Below are 22,862 nucleotides of genomic sequence, written 5' to 3'. Positions count from 1 at the left end.
CTTGGAAATTCCAGTACAAGTGATCTTTAAGATGTCACATTATATACTTTACGCAGAGCAAAATGACCAGAACAAAGCAGCAATCCCAGACTTGACCTTTTAGCCCCCAAATGTCAGTGTCTTACAGAAAACATATATCCCATCTGACAACTGGATGACCTTGACCCAGAGGAATAAGAGATATTGGATTAATTAGGCATATGACTAAGTTTCCAGAGAAACTGGATCCTTTGTAGTTTGACCTTGAGTGTATTATTTAACCATGACTTGTGTGAAGACACATTGACTAAGAAGTACACATAACATTGAAAACGTGAATGACTGAGGGACTTAGCCAATGAACTAAGCTAAGTTATATTTTGGCATGAAGAAGGAATGCATGTGTGCTGTTAATGGCCACTGCAAAGGAAAGAATGAATTTGACTTCTGGAAAGCTGCACATAATATCTATATAACTGTGTCATGAAAACAGATCAAAAGTTGAGCCCAAATATCTCAAAACTTCCACAACATTATATTATCATATCCTATCTAATGTTTCCTGAAGTGATAAGATATTTAAGCAACCAAAAAAGTATCAACAGCTAGGTAGATTCCTTTTATGAACAATTTATTTGTAATAAGAATAAAAATAAATAAATAAACTACATCCTGCATCGTGCACTGTTGTAGACTTTTCCTTGCTCTTTTTTTTTTTTTTTTTTTTTTTTTCAGAGTGTATCAGGGTTTCTGGTAAAGCCAGGGAGCTTGCTATTCACTGACAAGCAAGACAGTAAGTAATAGTGAGAATACAGACCAAAATGATTGACGTTTCTAACTGTAAACACAGAGACTTTATTTGAACTAGAGAGCAGTGCTTCTTGCTGGAGGTACTGATAAAGCTTCTGCCACAGATAGTTACGAGTGGTGTGCAATGTCAACTTGAGATAAGGAGGTTACAACATTGTGAAAAGGAATCCCCTGAACATGAATCCCATGGCACCAAAGCAGCACTTTGGTAAAGACCTTCCTGACTTCCTGACTTCCTTCTGACTAAATAGCTGGGAAGAGTACTAATAACATATTGTCAGAATATGTTAAAAAAATAAATAAATAAAAATAAAAAATCAAATTAAAAAAATAATGCAAAGAAGCTTAAAGCCAGGCTTACTCTTTATATTGTATTTCTATCCCATGTAGGAAATAGTTTGGGTATAGGATTTGCTCTTTAACATGGAGTAGCCGTGGAAAAAGTTACCTCTTATTCTGGTCTCCTTGTCTTTGTACAGTCAGATAAAAGAAAAGCTTCTGCCAAATTTGTAGTCCTGTCAGTGCTGTAGAACCAACTTAATCCATGGGAGAAACCGCTTGCTATTTTCTGTCCTCTTTGTGCACTAGTCAATACATAATTGGGGTATATCTACTTCAGTTACTTTTGTGCTTCAGTATAGCCATAGCTATTTTAAAGCTACTATTAGCAATGAAGCTGCAGCAGCGTGGAACTCAGCACAGGCTGCACAACTCCCCCAGAGAGCAAGAGCATGCACTCTTGCCATTTGGTGCACACACCAAATACCAAACCCTACTAACCTATGTAATGGGAGAGAGGAAGATGGCATTCCAGGTCATTCTGGGTGAGAATGAGGGCAAGGTGAGGGAGCCAAGAGGACTCACTGCATAGAAGCTAAACTATGTTCAATTCCTGTTTAACCACTTGTATGCAGGGATGAAGTGAGCAATGGTGAAATCCACTTTGAACCTGGAAGAGACTCTTTTCTTGAGAGTTTGACCTGTGAACACACCTTCAGATACTTTTTCTTAAACTACCTGACTTAACTGTATAACAAACATGTTGTTTGTTGTTGTAACAAACTTGGAATCAACAAGTTGCTGTCTGAATTGAAAATATTAAATGATTGGAGGAAGATAATAACTTTCTACAGGAAAAAAATATATATTTTAAGTATGACATGGAGAAGGATCTTATTAAGTGGTAAAGACTGGAAACTTCATGGAAATTAAATACTCTATAATGTTAAAGATGAAATCTTACGGTTCTATGGGTGATTTTCATATTTTTGAGAATTATTTCAGCAACTGACCTATAAAAAAATGAGGCTGATTATATAATAGATCTAAAATTACAGAAGTGGACTGTGGAGTTATAAGAAAAGTTTAAAATCTGTCTTCATTATGGATTACCCATGGTTTCATTGCAAATGTTTTAATCAGGGTAGGAAACCATTTTTTTTAAATTATTTTTTAATAACAGCCTTTCACTGAATTTAGTTGTTTATTTTATTTATTTATTTTGTTGGCATCAGCTTATCTATGTTACAGTGTTTCTGGTCTTAAAGCCACGAATTCATGAATAGTATGGCCATGTTTGTGAGGGTTTGAGTTATAAAGTGCCCTGCCATAAGCAGAATTTGTCTAAGATTTGCCTGAAAGGTTCTAGGACCAGAAAAGACGTGATAGCTGTTACTTTATTCTTTTGTTTGCCTCACCACCTAAATTCAAATTTCACCAGTTTCAGCATGAGCACATTTTTGTAGTTATTCTTCTGTTTAGAATTCTCACATGATTCCTTCCTGAGTAATTAATGGCTAGTATGAAGAAAACAATTTCAGCTGCCATATCTTCAGAAGAATTAAGACTTAACGTCCATTGCAGCCAAACAGCAGCTAGCTGCCTAAGTAACCAGGTCAAATGGCTTTGGAAAACTTCAAATTTAGATGCATATATCCAAAAAATACCTGCTTGTCATCAATTTAACAACAAAATGCTGTCCTTATTTCTATTTTTCATGTTGTGCATTCCATATGTGGTCTAATCTAGAGTAGATGCAAGAAGCTGACCAAAAATAAAAAATAAAAAATAAAAAATCTACATATAAACCTCATTATAACCAAGAAACTTCTAACGTGAATATCCATAGCATTTTGTTGACATGCATAAACATATCAAGGGTTGGCTTGCTGTTTTCTGTTTGTTTGTTTTCTTTTCATTCAAACAAACGAAAAAACATTCATTTACTTCCTTCTCTTGAAAATAATTGTATTTTTCATCATTATTTACTGTTATGATAAGGAGATAGAGTTGCAGGGAGAAAGTCTGGGGCTATGTATCACTTTCAGCTCTGGCAATGGCAGCTGATGGACTGAACCAGAGTTAGGTTTTAAATTCAGTCTCTCTCACCATGCAGCCCCAAGCCAGCTCCCTCCAAGAATACAGTCTTAGGGATAGTAAAGCTCCTTATGGTTGTTTATACAAAATTTCATTTTTAAACTGCTATGGACTAGTTACCTATATATCAGGTAAGCATAAGGCACGTCTCTGTGGCTTTGAAGAAAAGTCAGACTACACCTTTTTAAGCACCACTGGTGCATCCTGAGTGCAGGTACCTAAATTTGAGTAGCACAGGGCTTAAGTAGTAGGTGCCTAAGTAATTGTTGCGTCTGACCCTAAATATCTAATGTATAACGACCCTAAATATAATGTATTTATGGTCAAAAGAGCTCTGTGAGCTAGGTTAGCACCCTAGCAGCTGGACTGTCTTACCAACTCCTCATCCAGATGATGGCATTTCTAAAATTTCCCATGAGTGGCATGGGAATAATACTAGAGCTTAACAATGACTCCAAAATTTAAGCATCAGTACCAACACCATGGCTTGTATGTATGAATCTGTGTATATCTAGGTATGAATCTGCGCACAGCATTTGCTCAGAATGTCAGAGAGTAAGCATGATTTGGGCAAAGGATACATATATTTTTTAAATGTCTGGGGTTATGTAGAAAATTACATTTCAACAGAACTCATTTTTAAAAGAAGAAATACTCATTTTTCATAAACTTCCTGATGACTTCCTGATCGTTGCCAAGGTAGTCTCGGGTACAGGCACATACACCCGCCTTTTTTATCTTATGGAGGTAAAAAGCAAAGTCCTTGTGACTGAAGAACTTGTTATTGCCAGTGAAATTGTAAATGGAAGGATTAAGAGTAGTGAAGAATCCAGTTAAGTAGTCATGTCATTCCTTCATAGCCTTTGCAACAGGAAAAATGTCATATCTAATCAGTTTTGATTTCTAATTATTTTTTCTTAAGTGTAATTTTTGGGAGTAGTCCAACTCATGAAATTTAACCATATTCAGCTCAAAGTACATCTGCAAACTTGTGGATATTAGGATTTATTGGTCTGGTTGAAGTTCAATTTTAAACATAGCTGCAGTCTGAAGTGAGTTCAGGTATTATAATATTTTACAGATTCTTGTTATAGATATGATTAAATGACTCATTTTCAAAGTAGGCCTCAAACAAATGAGCTCTTTTCAGTCCCACCTGTCTTAGAGACAGGCTTTTCTCAGATCAGTAGTTTTACCCTGACTTCTACTGACTTAAAACATGTTCTTCTTGTGCATTGGATACAAAGTGCTCCAAGACACATTCACCACCCTGTATTCCTCTCATTTTCATGTGGGGTACACATTCTTTTGTCATACTTCTTCTTGAGCATGTTTCTAAGGTTAAGTTAGAAACCTGTGAAAATAAATATTTTTAGTAGATATATTCTTTTAATATCAAATATAGTGGCAAAATTGAAAGTGCTGTAATACAATAATATTTTTTTTTGTGATAAACTAGCTTGTAGATCTCCATAACTCTGACACTTAATGATTTCTGATGTCTGGAAGGTATTAGACTGTGATTGTAATAATCTCTATAATTGTTACAGTTCATGCTAGCTAGACTGCACATCTATTCTTCATCTGTCCTTAAACTAATTTGTTCTATGTATGAATATATCACACTCATCAATTTAAAGTGCCATCCTTTGGCTATGCAGGTCATTAAGGAGTATACATTATGCATGAGTCAAACACACCAAACTTACACAAATGCTTTTTAGCAGTGTGCAAAATAGCTGCTTTCTGTTATAGTTTTTAAGTTATTTTTCTAATCGAAACCCGAGTCACAGCTACAACTAACCAGTAATCAATTACTTCCCTCCAAATACAATGTCTTGGATGATGAGAGTTATACTGTGTCTCTGTGTTGAATTCTAAAATTATCAACATATACTTTAAAAAAAAACAAAACTTGCAGGTCAGGGGAAAATGGGTTTTCCCACACATTGCTGCCCAGAAAGTATTCATTGCAATTACTGCAGTGCTGAATGCTTGAAGTTCTTTTATTGCAGCAAGGGAAATTTCACTTACTAATGCAGCTGCATATACACAGAGCACCTATAACAACAGGATCCCACTGTAGAGTCTATGGCTCTGGTAACAGTTTTTATAAATAAATGTATAAAGTCAGTGAGGAAGGTAATGATTTCTGGCAAGACATGAGTCCTATATGAAGTCTCAAGATTGTACTTGACAAAAACTTTGCATAACTAGATCAAGGACTATGGAAAAGTCCAAATAGCAGTAGGCAGAGGGCTCATAGTGTTAATCTTTACCACAAGGATAGCTCAGCTAGCAACATTTAATTGCTATTGATACATTGATATATATATTGTAGCTGGCAGGAGATCAAATGCCTGCCTCAGTTATATTTCCAGTAGACGGATGCTCAACACGAAAGTAACCTACAAACAACACACAAAAATTGGTCCTTTAAGGAGCCTAACTGTCAAATGGAAATGTGAAATGAACTGCTTTATTTGCAGAGCCCTTGTAAAGGGGTTCTTGAAGAATATGCATGCAGTTTTGCCCAAACTTCCCTTGTTCTGGACTGGATTTGTATTCATTTGTAAGATACTCTTATTGTTCCACATTGAATAGGTAGATGAGTCACCATAACTACCTATGCAATGTTTATCCCATGCATTAGAGAGACGAAACTGCTTTCTTCACCACCTTTCTGAGCTATTCGTGACCAAAGTTACTGTGTATAGAAGAAAATGAAGTAAACCATTTCCTGTCAGTACAAGAGAAGTGTCTGTTTAGGGACAACATTTCCTGAACTGATTAAGTGCCAGTCACTTCATTTCCACAGATAGAATCACAGAATCACAGAACTGAAGGGGTTGGAAAGGACCTCAAAAGATCATCGGGTCCAACCCCCCTGCCAAAGCAGGTTCCTTAGAGCAGGTTGCCCAGGTAGGCGTCCAGACGGGCCTTGAATATCTCCAGAGAAGGAGACTCCACAACCTCCCTGGGCAGCCTGTTCCAGTGCTCCATCACCCTCACTGTGAAGAAGTTCTTCTGCAAGTTGGTGCAGAACTTCCTGTGCTCTATCTTGTGGCCATTACCCCTTGTCCTGTCCCCACAAACCAATGAAAAGAGGTTGGCCAAATCCCTCTGTCTCCCACACCTCAGGTATTTATACACATTGATGAGATCCCCTCTCAGTCTTCTTTTCTCCAGGCTGAACAGACCCAGGTCTCTCAGTCTTTCCTCATAGGGAAGATGCTCCAGGCCCTGTATCATCTTTGTGGCCCTCCGCTGGACTCTTTCCAGGAGATCCCTGTCTTTTTTGTACCAGGGAGCCCAGAACTGGACACAGTACTCCAGGTAAGGCCTGGCCAGGACAGAGTAGAGGGGAGGATCACCTCCCTTGACCTGCTGGCCACACTCCTTTTAATGCACACGAGGATCCCATTGGCCCTCTTGGCCACGAGAGCACGATGCTGGCTCATGGTCAACCTGTTGTCCACCAGGACCTCCAGGTCCTTCTCCTCAGAGCTCCTCTCCAGCAGGTCATCCCCCAGCCTGTACTGATATGTCTGGTTGTTCCTTCCCAGGTGCAGGACTCTACACTTGCTCTTATTAAACTTCATTTGGTTTCTTCCTGCCCATCTCTCCAGCCAGTCCAGGTCTTGCTGAATGGCAGCACAGCCTTCTGGCATGTCGGCCACTCCTCCCAGCTTTGTGTCATCGGCGTACTTGCTGAGGGCAGACACTATTCCCTCATCAAGGTCGTCGATGAAGATGTTGAACAAGACTGGACCCAACACCGACTCCTGGGGAATGCCGCTAGTCACAGGTCTCCAGTCGGACTCTGCGCCACCGATCACCATCCTCTGAGCTCGGCCAGTCAGCCAGTTCTCAACCCACCTTACTGTCCACTCCTCTATCCCACACTTTCTCAGCTTTGCTAGCAGGATGTCATGGGAGACAGTATCGAAAGCCTTGCTAAAGTCAAGGTAGATGACATCCAGTGCTCTCCCCCCAGTCTACCCAGCTGGTGATGCCATCATAGAAGGCAACGAGGTTGGTCAAGCATGACTTCCCCTTGGTGAATCTATGCTGACTACTTGTCATAACATTCTTCTCTTCCAATTGCTTGGAGATGGCATCCAGAACAAGCTGTTCCAACACCTTTCCAGGGACAGAAGTGAGACTGACTGGCCTGTAGTTTCCCGGATCCTCCTTCTTGCCCCTCTTGAAGACTGGAGTGACATTGGCCATCCTCCAGTCTTCAGGCACCTCTCCTGTTCTCCAGGACCTTTCAAAGATGATAGAGAGCAGTTTGGCGATCACCTCTGCTAACTCCCTTAGCACACGTGGATGCATCTCATCGGGACCCATGGATTTGTGTGCATTGAGCCCACGCAGACGCTCCCGAACCACTCTCTCGTCAACCAGGGGGGAGCCCTCCATTTCCCAGACCTTTTCTCCTCCTGCCAGGGTTGAGGAGTCCCAGGGGGGAGTCCTTGAAGCAAAGACTGAAGCAAAGAAGGCATTCAGTATCTCCACCTTTTCGGCGTCTCCCATTACCAGGACACCCCCCTCGTTCAGTAAGGGACCCACATTATCCCTAAGTCTTCCTTTTACTGTTTACAAACTTAAAAAAACTCTTATTATCTTTTATCTCTTTTGCAAGCCTCATCTCTAGGTGGGCTTTAGCCTTCCTCATCATGTCCCTGCAGGCCCTGACAACACTTCTATACTCCTCCCAAGAGGACAGGCCCTTTTTTCACATTTCATAGACCTTCCTCTTCCTTTTGATCTTATCGATGAGCTCCTTGCTCATCCACACAGGTTTCCTGCCCCCCTTCCCTGATTTACTACTCTTAGGGATGCACCGATCCTGAGCTTGGAAGAAGTGCTGTTTAAATGTAGCCCAGCTCTCTCAAGCACTCTTGCTTTCTAGCAACCTAGCCCATGAGATACTCCCAAGCAGGTCCCAGAAGAGGTCGAAGTTGGCTCTTCGAAAATCCAGGGTAGCAGTCCTGCTACTAGCTTTACTTCTTCCACCAAGTTCCATCTTGAACTCCACCATCTCATGGTCGCTGCATCCCAAGCTGCCCCCAACCTTCACATCCCTAACAAGCCCACCCCTGTTGGTAAGGACAAGGTCCAGAAGTGCCCCCCGCCTTGTCGGCTCCTCCACCACCTGCATCAGAAAATTGTCTTCAACGCATTGTAGGAACCATTTGGACTGCACGTGCCTAGCCGAGTTGCTTACCCAACAGATGTCTGGATAATTGAAGTCCCCCATGAGAACCGGTGCCCAGGATCATGAGGCTACTACCAGCTGCTTGTAGAAGGCCTCATCGACCTCCTCCTCCTGATCTGGTGACCTGTAGTACACCCCCACAACAGTGCTCCCCATACCAGCCCACCCCTTAATTCTCACCCACAAGCTCTCCACTTGTCCTTCACCCTCCCCCAGGTGGAGCTGGGTACACTCTAATTGCTCCCTCACATAAAGGGCAACCCCACCCCCTCGCTTCCCCAGCCTGTCTTTCCTAAAAAGGACATAGCCCTCCATGACAGCGTTCCAGTCATGGGAGCTGTCCCACCTTGTCTCTGTGATTGCAATGAGATCGTGGCCCTGTGACCGAACACAGATCTCAAGCTCATCCTGTTTATTTCCCCTGCTTCGCGCATTGGTATACGCACAGTTTAGGGAAGGTACAAAGGATAGGTACAAAGAGCAAAACCTAGCCCTCAGTAGATTAAACAGGTTGACAGCACAGAATTCATTTTGCATGATTAAAGCTGATTAAAAAAAAAGCTGATAAAAAAAAAGCTGATTAAAAAAAAAAATAGAAATAGAAAGTGTACACATTATGAGTATGTATTTATACAGGAGAAGGAAGGTTGTGCATGGGATGAGACAAGTACACCTGTTACTCTTTCAGACAGGTCGTATATACTTTTTTTTTTTTTCAGTATTTTACAACCACACTAGACACACACTTGACGAAAATTGTTAATAATGCCTTATCACTATACCTAAGATTATACAAAACCAGACATTACTATGAAGTCTCTTTAAAATTGTGTTAAAAGCCAGTGGCAAAAATATATATACTTTGTATTTTCTTAGCAAAGATATGTTTTGCCATTGTAAATACTTCTGGGTAGAATACTAATGCAATGAGTCATACAAATATCATATTTACTTTCCCTTGTATTTATATGATAGTCTCCATTGCTTTGAGTGTTCCCTTAATACTACCATTGAATTAGTTTCCGTTTTCTTTTCACCTCAGAGTACAAAAAGACAGAAACAAAAAACTACTGCATCTAATTAGTTATTAACTATTAGTTGTTAACTATGATTTATTAACTGATCAGGCTATTTTCACATGATTTATCATGTCATAATCATCACTGAAAAGTTAGCCTTGGAGTCTCTAATTGAGTGGGATGATCACAACACTTCCCCCATCAAACACACAAGAAGAACTATGCAGAATTAGGTGTCTGGGAAACCAGGTTGGAAACACAATCATTTTACATTTTTGCACAGCAGCCAGATTATCCCTAGAGAATAAGAATGAGCTAGAAAATTAGTATTCACCCTCCCAATAATGAAGTTATTTGAAGAGCGAAGGAGACCTCTTTCCCCCTGGAAAAAACAGCAACTAAAAATGAGAATATCCTCAGTTTTTAGTAAGTGGCATTACTTCATATAAACTTTGATGGTTCATAACACCTACAAAACTTGCCCAAGTATTTCTGTGAGGTAAAGGGAGGGGTAAGTTTTTGATGACAAGCTCTGCAGGAAATGGAAGATAAATCGAGGTATTTGCAGGCACTATGTTCTTTCTGAGCAGATGCCTGAAGTTCTTCTTAGACAAAAAATTTGGATTAGGTCCCTTGGCTCAGATTCCATAGGATTCATTTTGCTTTACAAAGGTGCTATCAGCTCCAAATTAATATACCATAAGAGAACATATTAAAACTACATTTGGATGATTTTCTTCAGCCTTCTGCATCCATCCCAGACAATTTCACATTCATTTGTGAATTTAGAAACAGAGACTGCATATCAAAGGAAGGCTGGAGGCAAAAATGAAGGCTGCAAATGTTTGCTGTTTCAGCAGTTATTGTTTTGATCTTTGAAATGGAGGGAAACTGTCACTATTAACAAATAGTGGAAGAAACTATAGGAATAAAGGAAAGATAAATAGAGCAAGCCTCATTCTTTGAAAGGTAGATAGATATATGTGCACATGTTACTTAGAAAGTCTTTCCCAATATGAAGTGAAGCATGCTGCAAATCTGACATCAGAATCAGATGCTTGACTTTCCTGCTTGAGAAGTGATGCTTGCTCCTGAGTTTCTGTGGTGTAGTCAAAATGTAGTTAGTGCATTAATATTTTTACTACAGGTCTGATAAGGAGAGTGATACATGCATTTTGAAACAGAAGAATGCCAAATCATGAACTGCTTTCTTAATCTTCCTGCTCTTTACAGTGAAGTCAAATATCAAAAAGTGATGGAAAATTTACTTCAGAATAGATGTTCTTTTTATCAATATTTAATTATTTCAATGCAATCCACCAAAAACAAAAACACAACACTACCACCACTGCCAGCAAAAATAAATAAATAAATTAATTAATTAATAAAATGCTTCTAATGTAAGGGATAACACAAAGCTTGAACAAAACCTCAGCTATTTCCAAGCCCTTTTTCCAGTCTGAGCAAAGATCAATTTGAGCAAAGACTTTAAGATCAGAAAATGCCTGTATGAGTCCATTATAGAATAGACTGCTATGATTTGTTTTCAGTGTCCATGTGGGATGCACTTGGTTTGTAAAAAAGTCCCTCAAGCTGACAGATAGGTTTCTTGATATTATGATATTTTTAATGTGCCATAAAAATGATGTAACCATTGGGATCAATGAACAACATTATAATAAGACAATAAAATAGCCTTCATGATATCCCATCGTTATTATAGATGCATATTAAGAAGATGGGAAAAGTAGAAAATATTTTTGTTCATATCTAAGCTATTTGGATTCTATATATCAGAAAGATACATTTTAACCTGCAAGTACATTTTAACGGTCTAGAAATTATCAGTATGGCACCACGACCCCCGTGGTTTTGAGTTGGCTAGAAACTTGCACAGCATTCTTAGAGTATATGTCAATATTGTATATGATTGTATGTAGTATGACTATCTGGGCGCCACAATGGATTTGTAGCTTTTTATCTACAGAAATGTTAAAAAAAAGTAAAAAGAAAAAAGTGTACATATGCAAGAATAAGCGTTATCAAATGACCAAAAAAAGACAGTATCAGAATATATGTGCACCAAATTAGTAGCTCTAACACTACATAAGTAATAATTCAAAATATTCAGTGATCTGTTAGTATATTATAATTCAGCATTAATACCTTTCCTGCAGAATTACATTTGTAAGATATTTTCAAAGATTTGCTTTAAAAAAGGAAAATACTTAACTTCTTTCTGTTCAGCAGCATTCCTCCTCTGCCCACTCATGACAGTTAGCTTCAAAACTTGAATATCATACTTTTCAAAAGTTCACTTCTCTGAGAAGAAATAAAGAGCTTATTTCAGATGTTAGAGTACTTTTAGATATCATATATAGTCTCAGGTTTCCGGAAACTTGTGGCTACACAACCAGATGAAGCTGGGAAGTAATGCTCTTCTTCAGCGTGGCCTTTTCCATAATTCAAACCTCTTATTGTCTAGGTATGTCTCAAAATAAAACACAGGCATCAATTCCATCACACATGCATAGGTGCTAGTAACTAGCATCCATGGACTACTTATCAGACTGAAGTTTGAGATTTGGCTTAAAAGCAAAGTTAGCAGAAAAAGTTAAGTGATGCAACTCTGGGATGTATCTAAATTAGTCTCATATGTGTGTATTTAACCAACATAAAATAATTTACACTCTCTCATCCCCAAAACTCTAGGAAGTGTTTTCCAGGAACCTATTTTTCACAGGAGAAACACCTTTTAATCCAAACAACTGGCAACTCCTTGTGAACTAGAAATTACATGTACAACCAATTTCTTCAAAAAGTAGCCCCAAAAGATTAAAAGAAACTATGGAAATAATTATGTACAGAAAATTAAAGGACAGAAACTGCGTGATATAAAAATATGTTAAAAAAAAAAAGGACATTTAGTGTAATCTTTGCTCTTGTATTTAATATATGGTAGTTTCATTTTCTATGAAAAAAATGTTTCTAGTTTGGTTTCCAATGGTGCTTATCTTTAAATATATATATGAATGAAAACTCAACTTAAGAAACAAGAAATGCAAGGCTTTCATTTGATCATTCATCTGTTCTATGTATGTGAAAAATTATATGTTGACAACTGGGAAAAAAATCACAATGATTAAAAAAAAAAAAAAAACAAACACACATGCCCAGTCAAAATTCAGTGACTCCATGTCATATTTGTTGTAGAAAAATACTTATTCCTCAGAAAAGCATAGCTGAAGCACATAAAATGCTATCTTCCTTCATGGTCCTCATCAAACATCTGCAACAAATATGTGGACAACTTTCAAAGGAATTAAATTATTACTTTTCATGTTTACGTATCCTTTCTTCACACTTTTCCATTGGAAATTCATATGATAATAGGTTTTTGCCTTTAGGGCAATTTCAGCTCTTGTGAAGTCTGATCTGAAGTGGTTCATTATACCTTTTTTATCCTCTGTCTGAAAATTTTCAATTTCTTTGGGGTTTCCAGTCAGTCACCACAACCATCCAGACCAAACCAACTGAAATGGAGTTTTAGGTTTCTGGGAATTTACGTTTACTGACAGGTATGCATCTCATTCTCCAGAAATTATATGCCATCTGTTGGGTGTTCCCACCTGTTCATTTTGCCATGGGCAGCTCTTTGACCAGCTGGTGCTGTATGCAAATGGTAGGATTAGTAGCAGCAACAGTGTGCAGAGTGCTGGAAGGCCCCTGACAAACACAGAATTGTGGCAGCCAAACAGCAAATTCCCCGTCTCTAGAGGATGACAGTCTGACCGTGTGTCCAAATTGATGTAATTCGTGGAAGTCTCCCCTTCTCTTATTCTAGGAGATAACATGATTGAAGATCCAATTGAGCTTCAGTAACAATACATGGGAATACAACCGATGAGCTCAGCAGACCAGGGACAAGAACGGTAGCTTCTTTCTGCTACCTGTCCATGAGTACTTCAAGAGGGGCCCAGGCAGCGTACACAAGCCTTTTTAAGGTTCACATGAAACTGGAGGGGGGAAAAAAGAATAACAAAAGAATAAAAAAAGCTTAGCCTGCATTTGCAAAAAATATATCCATTATCACTGACTATAGTTGCTCCAAGTTGTGCACATAGATTATATGGCTGTGTTCTTCCATGACAACTTACTTTAGTAAACTTTTCTCAGCTTCTTTCAACTCAACACTCAGTGAATATTTACTGCCTGTGAGGGAAGCACCAAACTCCCCCGATTCATTTTTAAAGAAAGAATAATAATAATAATAATAAAACCATTGAGAATCAAATTGAAAGAAAACTGGATGCTCAAGAATCTTCCATTAATTTCTTCAGATTGTTCCCCCATTACCACAGTGCATAACGGAAACATGGAAAAGTCGTTGCTGTTGCATGTTGAAGGGCTCCTATTTCTTCGGCTCCCACAAGATTACTTATAGAAAGAATATACCAGAACTGTAATACAATAAGCTATAATGTGAAACAACTGTAAGTACTTGAAGGCTCCTAATACAAATGACACACTGGCCTTTTAAAGAATTAAACCATAACTTATAGAAGAAACTGTCAGATACACGGGACTTAAATTGCGTCTGAGCACACAGACTGCTTGCTTACTTGTAGGAATATCAATCAATTTATTAAGAATTAATCTGCACCCCAGCATTCTCCTAAAACTGCCTAATGTTTTGGCAAGCTACTTGAAAGGGTTCAGTAAGAATTTATAAGGGCAGCTTGGAAACAGGTTTTTTTTTTTTTCCTGGCTCAACAAAGGGGATACTGTTTCCCCTCTGAACGTATCTCTGTTATAGTTTAACACAGTAATGGATAGGTTTGCCAAAAATCACAGTTTTTAATGGCCTTCAGTGAAACAGTAGATTTGTCTTTGCCTTCATACTGTGTCCTCTATTTATGCTGTTAGAATTGCTCTTAATCTGCCTGGAAGTACCAAATGCTCTTGGCCTTGACAACACAAACTCACTAAAAAGTACAGTTTGTAGAGTAACCACATTTTTCCATGTATGCAGAATGGCAAGCAGGACTGAAACTAAAGGATCTTATTTCTAATATTTTCCAGCTCTTTACATAAAAATGGCAAGAGGACCTGGGCAAATTTAAAATGTGGTATTCATATTGCCTTCATAAAATGTGCTAAAATTGCTTGAATGATGTCGCTTGAGCAACACATCCAGGCAATAGATATTTTTGAACTCTGAGAATACTTAGCACTTGGCAGTGACCACAAATACATAGGGTGTGTAAGGCTGCACACATAAAATCGCTTTATAGCTATCTCAAGTCATTAGTAAACAAGGCATGTCTTCGACTACAAACAGCAGAAAGTGATAGTATGCATACTATACAAAGTTATTGCAAATTTCTGGTTTTCAAACTTTTCACTTTGACCAAAGCAATCAATAAAACATCAAAGTGGTAGTGGGAAAACATGAACCCTTGCTTGTTTGGCATTAAGTTCAAGGCAAAATTAAACAGATAATTGTTATCAATTGTTTACCAGTTCCCACGATTTTATTTTTTTTCCCAAGAGTTAACGTGCACACACCCAAAAACACACACATCTATTTGAGTACTATACAAAGAGATCTATTAGAAACAGCTTATTTTGCACTCCAGTCATGAGAAAGCTGTTTGGTATGGAATGTGAATCCTGTCTCCACATCATGAAAAATCTCAGGAGGAAAGCAGCTTGTCCCTTTGCTCAGCCAGCTTCAATGTTTTACACTCCAGTGACAATGTCCTCAAACATATCAAGTGAAGTCCCTTTTACTTCTCAAAAAAAAAAAAAAAAAAAGGGCTGGTTGTCAACTGTTGGAAGCCCTTCTTCCTTTCATATTCTGTTAAAAAAATGGTGGTTGGACACTGATTCCACTTTGGGAATTTTAGTTTATTAAAATGATTTTTGAATGTTTTTTGCATTTTTGTTTATATATATATGTGTGTGTATATATATATATGTATACTAATCCTTTCCTGTTTCCCCTTCCTCTCCCTTAAAATCCATCACCCAAGCAGCTAGTTCACTGCCTTCAGATGGACTGTTTACCAGGCTGAGGCCTTATACTTTGGAGCGGGATTTTCAGGGTTGTGCCAAAACTTTTGAAGAGGAAGTTTGGTTTATATCCACATTTACCTTAAACAATCGAATATCTTTTACTTTACATGCTGAAATCCTACATCTGTCATTTTACTTACATAATTATTATATTCACATTTTCTTCATGCTAAAAGAGGTAAACTGCACTTCAAAAGTACTGATATTTATAGGAGAAAACAAATCGATTGCTTAGTTGCATAACACTAGGCAGATAAGATTTAACCTATTGTAAATAAAATCTGCCAATGTCTCTGATCAATGAAATATAAGACTGCAACAACCATGAAATCCTAACAACAGTTTTTGCATGTCAATGAAATCAAAATTTTGTTTGTTTGTTTGTTTTATCACTGTTTCAGCCAACACATTTTTGTGAAACAGTTCTTGTGGATTCTTCTAAATTCAAGAGCAAGCAAAGGATTTTAAAGGTGAAGTGGTACCCTTGAACAAAACTGCATGCTCTCCATTCTTTATTTTCTCTACCTTATTAATTCAGAACTTTGCATGAAAAAGGCGGCAGTAATTAGCCTTGACATGGAACAGCGCCAGACTTTTCTATCAAGTTTCCTTCCTGTTTATGTTTGAATTACTCAGAGGCTGCCTCTGTGTGCCCTTTGGTCTCAACAAATGTATTTTTTTCCCTTACTCTCATGGTAAAAATAATGTAATCTGTGTTGACTGGAGTCTGCTGAACATCATTATTTCCTTGACTCAGTTGAAGATTCACAAGCTGTAGTGGGGGAAAATGCTTCTGCTGAATATAATCTGCAAAAGTCAGAGGACTTGCTCTTCAGAAAAGTGTTGCTTTGTTTGAAAGCTTTGTACTCTGCATTGTTCTAAAATTTTGTCTAGAGGAAGACAGAAGTTGAGTGATGAGGTTTTCACTTAGTTCTTTCCCTTGGCAAATATGACACTTGGCACACAGGTATGGTTAATCCTGGATGCAAACCTAGTCTAGTGTTTTATTTATACATTCTACCAGATGCTTATGCCCAGATGTATGAGAGGTTTTACCTTTTTTACTGTAATCAAAATCTTTGCTGTAAGTACACATCTAATTGAAAATCAGCAGTTGGTGCATATAACATTTGATTCAGGAAGAATACATTTTTATTTTATAAAGCCAGTTATGAACTTTTGCATCTGTGACTACTCAATGCCCATTTGAATTATCAGGTTTCACCCGATGAAAAAAAAAATGTTCATAATATAATGGAAAACACGAGAAAATAAAACCCACTATAAACATTATTTTATATCATGGAAACTACAGATGAATCACTTTTCCTAAGCAGCTATCACACTGCACTTCAAGGTAAATAGTCAGATACATATCCACAGAACACCCTTCCCCAGAAAAGGAACTCATAATATCCATAGGTAACATGATGGCAATAACTGGGAACACTTCAGGAAAAAATGTTTAATTTTTTAGCTTATTGCTAAATATAAGCCTGGAAGAGATTTCTGAAATCCAAGAAAATCAAGCTCTTCCTTCAACAATTTTTTTTCTTTTTCAGTAAATATTTGGCACCTGTAAAGTGATTTGATTTTCCAAGAACCTGAACCTGCCAGATAATCAGATAATGCATGTACTGGATTAAAAAAAACAAAACAAAACAAAACAAAAAAAAAACCAACTTGTTCAAATATTAGATTTTTTCACAAGAAAGAATTCAGTTAAGATCTTTAAAGAGTTTCTGAACTGTATAAAGATGGCTAGTTATTTTGGAATGTTTCCATGGCATGCACAAAAACAACAACAATGACAAAACACCACCACAACTACATAAAACTCTGAATCTCCTTTGAAATGTCATTAAGAACCATTAATTTTTGTTTTCCATGATTTTTAACATTGGAAGCTCTTCCTAAAAATATTTTTAAAACTGGGGTCTGGCCTAAAAATCAACAAAAAGTAAAGCCATGGAGAAAGGAGTCATGTATATAATACTGTTTCAATAATACTCATTGTGCTATAAATACAACTAAGTCTCAACAGAGGCCCCTGAAACATGTCATCAATATGAATGTATATTTATACCTCAAGTCATGTTTTCAGTGCAACTGCAAGCTGTTGGTACACCAGTGGTCTTGTATTTATTTTGTTCCCAGTGCTGTTGCCTGAGATTTAGTCAATGGGATACAGAAAGGGCAGGACTTGAGACATCCTTCTACTCTTATGGTTAGATGTATTCTTAAATACATTTTGATTGGATGACCTAATTGGGGATTGAACTAAAGTCCCTGGCTTCTGTCTCAGTACTGTCATAGGTGGCTTAATGGGTCAACAACACGGTCTGAATTTTCTGTTCCCTGAGCAGACACAATTTTTCTCTGTCTAATTCCTCTAGCCTCCAGCTATTTACACAGGGTTCTATAGATTTTTATTTTCATATATATTTTTTTAACTCTAAAACTATCCCTTAGCTATCATTCTGTTTCTAAGGTTCACCGATCTCAAAGTTATTCAGTATGAAGGCTATTCTGGAGACCATTACACATGGATTTTTCTTTACGCACAAATGCATGCAATATACAGACATATTCTGTGTCACGAAAAGCATATTTGCATATTTTTCAAGCCATATGGGAAACCATTTTGCATTTCAGAGAAGGGGATATGGCTTACTGAACTCTAAGCACGAATTTCATATCACAGATTGTGAAGGTTAAAATAATAATAATAGTAAAACCTAATAAGAAATTATCTTTCCAAGCTGCAACATCCAGAGGTTAGGCGTTCATATTACTAAGATACAATTGTCAGAATTTGTAACAACAGATTCAAGACAGGATGAGGTTGATAATTACACATTAGTTATTATTATTATTCTCTGTTATTATTTTATACATTTTATTGTATTGTGGTAATAATGAAAGATAACATGCCTTGGGAATGGAGAATCCCTGAATCTCATTAGAAATTAAATATATACAATGAGAATGTGAGAGATAAAATTGCTTTTCTGCCTGCCAGTAGAAAGGGAATGGTGTATGACAGGGATGGAATAATAGGATGCTCTTAGCACTGTAATGTGTGTATGAATATCTCCATTATCCACATACGAAAATAAAGTTTAACCTCAAATGCAGGCACATATGCACACACTCACAGCAAGCAAGGAGAATTGACTAGTATTAAAATTTTCACTTGGAGAAGATGGTAAATCTGTGTACTAGATTTTTACCTTTGGGATCTTGGCATAAATCCAATCAGAGGTTCTAATTAAAATGAGTTTGATGGTCTCAGCTTAGCTCCTAATTGATGGCAGTTCACACTACAAAACACATAAGAATTCATTACAGTCCTGCTCAGCTGGCAATTTCTTCTCAGATGGAGCAAGAGCATGTATCTAATGTGGATTCCAGCAACTGCCTTGCATTTTAGTCAGGGTGGTCCTTTCTGGGCAGTTGAAAAGGGGTCATCAATAGAGCATTAGGGAACAAAAATCAAAGCACTGCTCTAAAATTAACCCAAATGTAGAATAGTAAATGTGCTTACTAGCCTTTTCATTTAAGACTCAAAGCATGGATATGGAAATTAAGACATGTTCCAAGGAGAAATCTGCACAGTATTTCTTGGTCTTAAATTGTATACCCTGTTCTCAATTCAATCCAAACAGAATTTTCTGCTTATACCCTTCTAAGTTATTCTAAAACAACTTTACTCAAATTCAGAAGGAATATATTTTTCTCTTCCCAAAACACCATTTGATGCTTTGTGTCAAGCTGGTCACAATCTATGTATAGATAATAAATAGTAAAATATTTATATCTTACTAAATATGCTGATGAGAAAAAGCAATTGCAAATCATAGTGCTAGCCAGTAGAAAGACCTCATAACTAGCAGTGTGTAGCCTAGTGAATAATTCTCCCCTTGGTCAAAAACAACCCAATCTTTATATCTGGGTTTGTTTGCCTGACCTAATCTACTCCTTTCTTAAGCTTCCTGATGCAAAATTTCCCCCAGAAAAAGAGGCTCAGGTAATCTGCCATGCACTGAAACCTTTGGGTGTTTGTGTAAAGTGACATGCTCCTTCTTTTTTATCACTGCTAATAACATCTGTATTCTCTTACTACTAACAATTTTGGCTAGAACAAAAGGGAACTGCTACCTATTCACAAGGCAATTTGCCTTGTTTCATCTTCACCAGACCCACAAAATGTTTTTTTCTTTTCTTTTGAGGGAGTCGACTAATCTTGATGAAGAAGCAATGAGAATAGGCTCATTGGCCTCACTGTCCTCAAAATAATAGAGTAAAAATTCAAGATTTAAGTTTAGTTTCCAGTTCAGGTGCAGATTCATAGAAGTCTTTTTTTTTTCTTTTTTTTTTTTTTTTCCCATCAGAGATAATGGTAATTGTCCATAAAGGAATACATATTCTACAGAGGGACACAAGGGTAACAACCCAAAAAATACATTGTAACAATCTGAATGTGAATATTTCTGACAGCAGGAAAATGAAATACCAAGGATGGGAAGAAGAATTTGGAGCATAACACAAGGTCTGCTGTCCATGCGAAATAATGACAATTGTGGTCAATACATTTTTCTGAACTAAGTTTCTAACACGCTTCTGACATTTTATATTAATGTTATGGTGATGTGACTTCATTTCATGTTTACGAAGTCCTAAACAGCCCCAAAATGGGTTTTCTGAATCAAATGCATTCCTCACTCCTCTTGATCTCAAACCAACTGCTGGACCTCTTATGCTTAAATACCTACAACAATCCAGGATACTCACTCAGGATCTTCATTTGTGCAAAAGAAATGAACCCTGATGTGCTGCTTTGTACCAGGTATACCCTTCTACTTGCTGAGTGCTACTACCTGCAGGATATATTATTTTTTTCAAGGAACAGCACTCACTGCATGATTGCTTCTGGACACAGTTCAAGCTGTTGACAACTTCTACAGGGCTCCATATAGCTGTGGTCATAAGTTTTAGCAGAAGGAAAATTAAAGGGGAATGTTCCTGATCCTAAAATTATTTTCCCTTTGCAGTCAAATTAAAACTAAACTTTTGCAAAAAAAATCACTTTTTTTTTTTCCAACATTTTTTTCCGCATTTGATTAAAATTTCTCTTCCTTGACAAGACATTCACCTCAGAGTGGTGAAGGTAAACATTATTCTTTACCTAGTCAATACATTTTTTATGTTTTTTAAAGATGGTCTTCTAAAATGTTAAATGTGAATTGAACATAAATCCATTATTGTACAGATACTGCATTGTATAAAAGGGTAAACAAGTTCCATTTTATCCTTAAAGAATACCTTATTGGCCTCTTGATATATATGTGTGAATCAGTTCTACATTTGCAAATTGCATGCCTTTTGAGAGATAAATTGTGTCCACACAGTAAGTGCCATTTTAACCTGACTTGGCATTTTGAAACTGTCTAACATTTCTGTTAACAAAAATAATATCTCAATGTTTTTTGAGTCACAAGCCATATACCCAGAATGTCATTGTGAGGGAAATAACAATGAAACAAAAAAGGAAGCAACACTTCTTGTCATTACCCCATTGCCCTGGAGCAATGCAGGGATTATCTCTATCTATCTCCCAACCTCCAAATGATACATTTTATTCAGCATTAGATAGTCTCAGTTACATCTTTTTCTAGTTTTTATCAAAACACTCGTACTTTTATTTGCTAATCACTAGTGAATACTTTTGTGTCAGCTTTTATCTTTACATCCCTCCCCAGTCCATTTTTTTTTCACACAGACCGTGAATATTTCTATTCCTTAAATGTAGTTTTTGCTTTCTGCACAAGTTTATCTTCCACCCTGAGTCTGTTTAGAGACCTATGCTCCACAAATTAATATTATCCACTGTTTTTTCAGATGATGTCTGAGTGCTGTCTACGGTCTTAAGAGGAGGAATTCCTAGCAGGCCTCATGCTATCCCACATACACGAAGCTGTCAAATCTCTAAGTGTTTCTCATTGTGTGTTTTGAACACTTTCCACTGTGGTGTAAGTCCTACATGACTAAGATTGGGGGTTGGACCCAATGATCTTTCGAGGTCCCTTCCAACCCCTTCAATTCTGTGATTCTGTGATAGTAAGATAGCATTGGACTACTTCACTGGCTTCACAGCACAGCAGCATAATTACTGCAATTGAAGAAGGAAGACACATGGTAAAAACTAGAGTCACAGAAAGAAATTGAAGCATAACTGGATTTGCAGTCAGTATTTCAGGGTTCTAGTTCAGTTACTTAAAGATCATATTTTGAAAAAGCATAAAATTTTAAAGAAATTTAAATATTTCCCCCTTTTTTAATAATCTAAACATTAAATTCATTATTAAAGTTTACTGAAATGTAGTTTAAATATTTCCTTATCATTTGGGTCTAATAAAACACTTTGCTCACAACATCTTGAATTAAACTTGACTTTTTCTCTTTTCAGATGTTTCCTTGAGCAAAGTCTAAATTAAGATTAATTTTTATTCATTTATTTATTTTGCACATTGAACAAAAGCATCCAATCAAACAACACTCACCACTGTAAAGAAATACCTGATATGAAAATTTGAGTAGTAATTAAATCTTCAACAGCCACATACAAAGCATAAACTGTATAAACTTTTATGTACACATCTAAACACCACACACAGTCTCTAAATTTCTCATGCAAATCTATGACTTTTTATTATACGTTCAAAATAAAAAAATCCCTCATCTTAAGCCATCAGCTAAATAAAAGCATTAAGCTAAGAGGTCTGTGTATTAGAGCTAAAAAACCCTTTCTGGATTTAGTCCCAATGCTATACTAATTTGACTGCAAGGAGGTGGGGAAAGCTAAGGATTATTATTATTTTTTTTTTATCCTTTTGAGGATAGGAAGACCATTTGTAGCATATGTCCTACATCTGGCAGTAGTGCACTGATAAACATGTGTAGCAGCAGGAACCCAACTACCCCGGTTGCTGTTTTTAGAATTACTATGAGTTGTGTTCTTCTAGACAGCGGAAATAACACATGAAGGCAAAAGGCACTGTTCTAAAGTTTCCACGGCTCCTGGCACAAATCCATAAATTACATGCAATAACACTCTTCGGGGGAGTCTTTTGCAACGTAAAGTGTGGTAGGGCCTGCATCAGATTTTAGCTGTAGACCTTGCAAACACTGCACACAATAATCAGTGCAGAGAAAAAACACTAACGTGTAAAGAAAGTAAATATGACTATTTTGAAGTAAACATTTAATCAGCAACAAAAACCTGATTTATATCCAAAAAAATGCTTTTTTTCCTTTTTTTCCTTTTTTTTTTTTTTTTTTTAATTTCAGCTACTTTCCTTTCTCTTTTTCGCTGC

General features: G+C 37.2%; 1 protein-coding gene across 17 annotated transcripts in view; it reads right to left on the bottom strand.

The window, feature by feature from the left end:
- ROBO2 (roundabout guidance receptor 2) overlaps window positions 1–22,862 on the bottom strand; it is a 931,286-nt gene that overhangs the window by 534,084 nt on the left and 374,340 nt on the right. Inside the window, exon 1 of one of the 17 annotated variants that reach the window (XM_080591495.1) lies at window positions 12,743–13,417. The exons of the other annotated variants lie outside the window; for them this stretch is intronic. Coding sequence (XP_080447621.1) covers window positions 12,743–12,857 — 115 coding nt within the window. The 5' untranslated portion in view covers window positions 12,858–13,417. Of the gene's footprint in view, window positions 1–12,742; window positions 13,418–22,862 lie in introns of those variants that run through there. 17 annotated transcript variants of the gene reach the window in all.

The sequence above is a fragment of the Anser brachyrhynchus genome (genome assembly GCF_964034855.1).
Source record: "Anser brachyrhynchus genome assembly, chromosome: 1".
In the NCBI taxonomy this organism is placed as follows: Eukaryota; Metazoa; Chordata; class Aves; order Anseriformes; family Anatidae; genus Anser; species Anser brachyrhynchus.
Note: the sequence above shows the minus strand (reverse complement) of the source record. Positions and strands in the feature narration are given on the sequence as shown.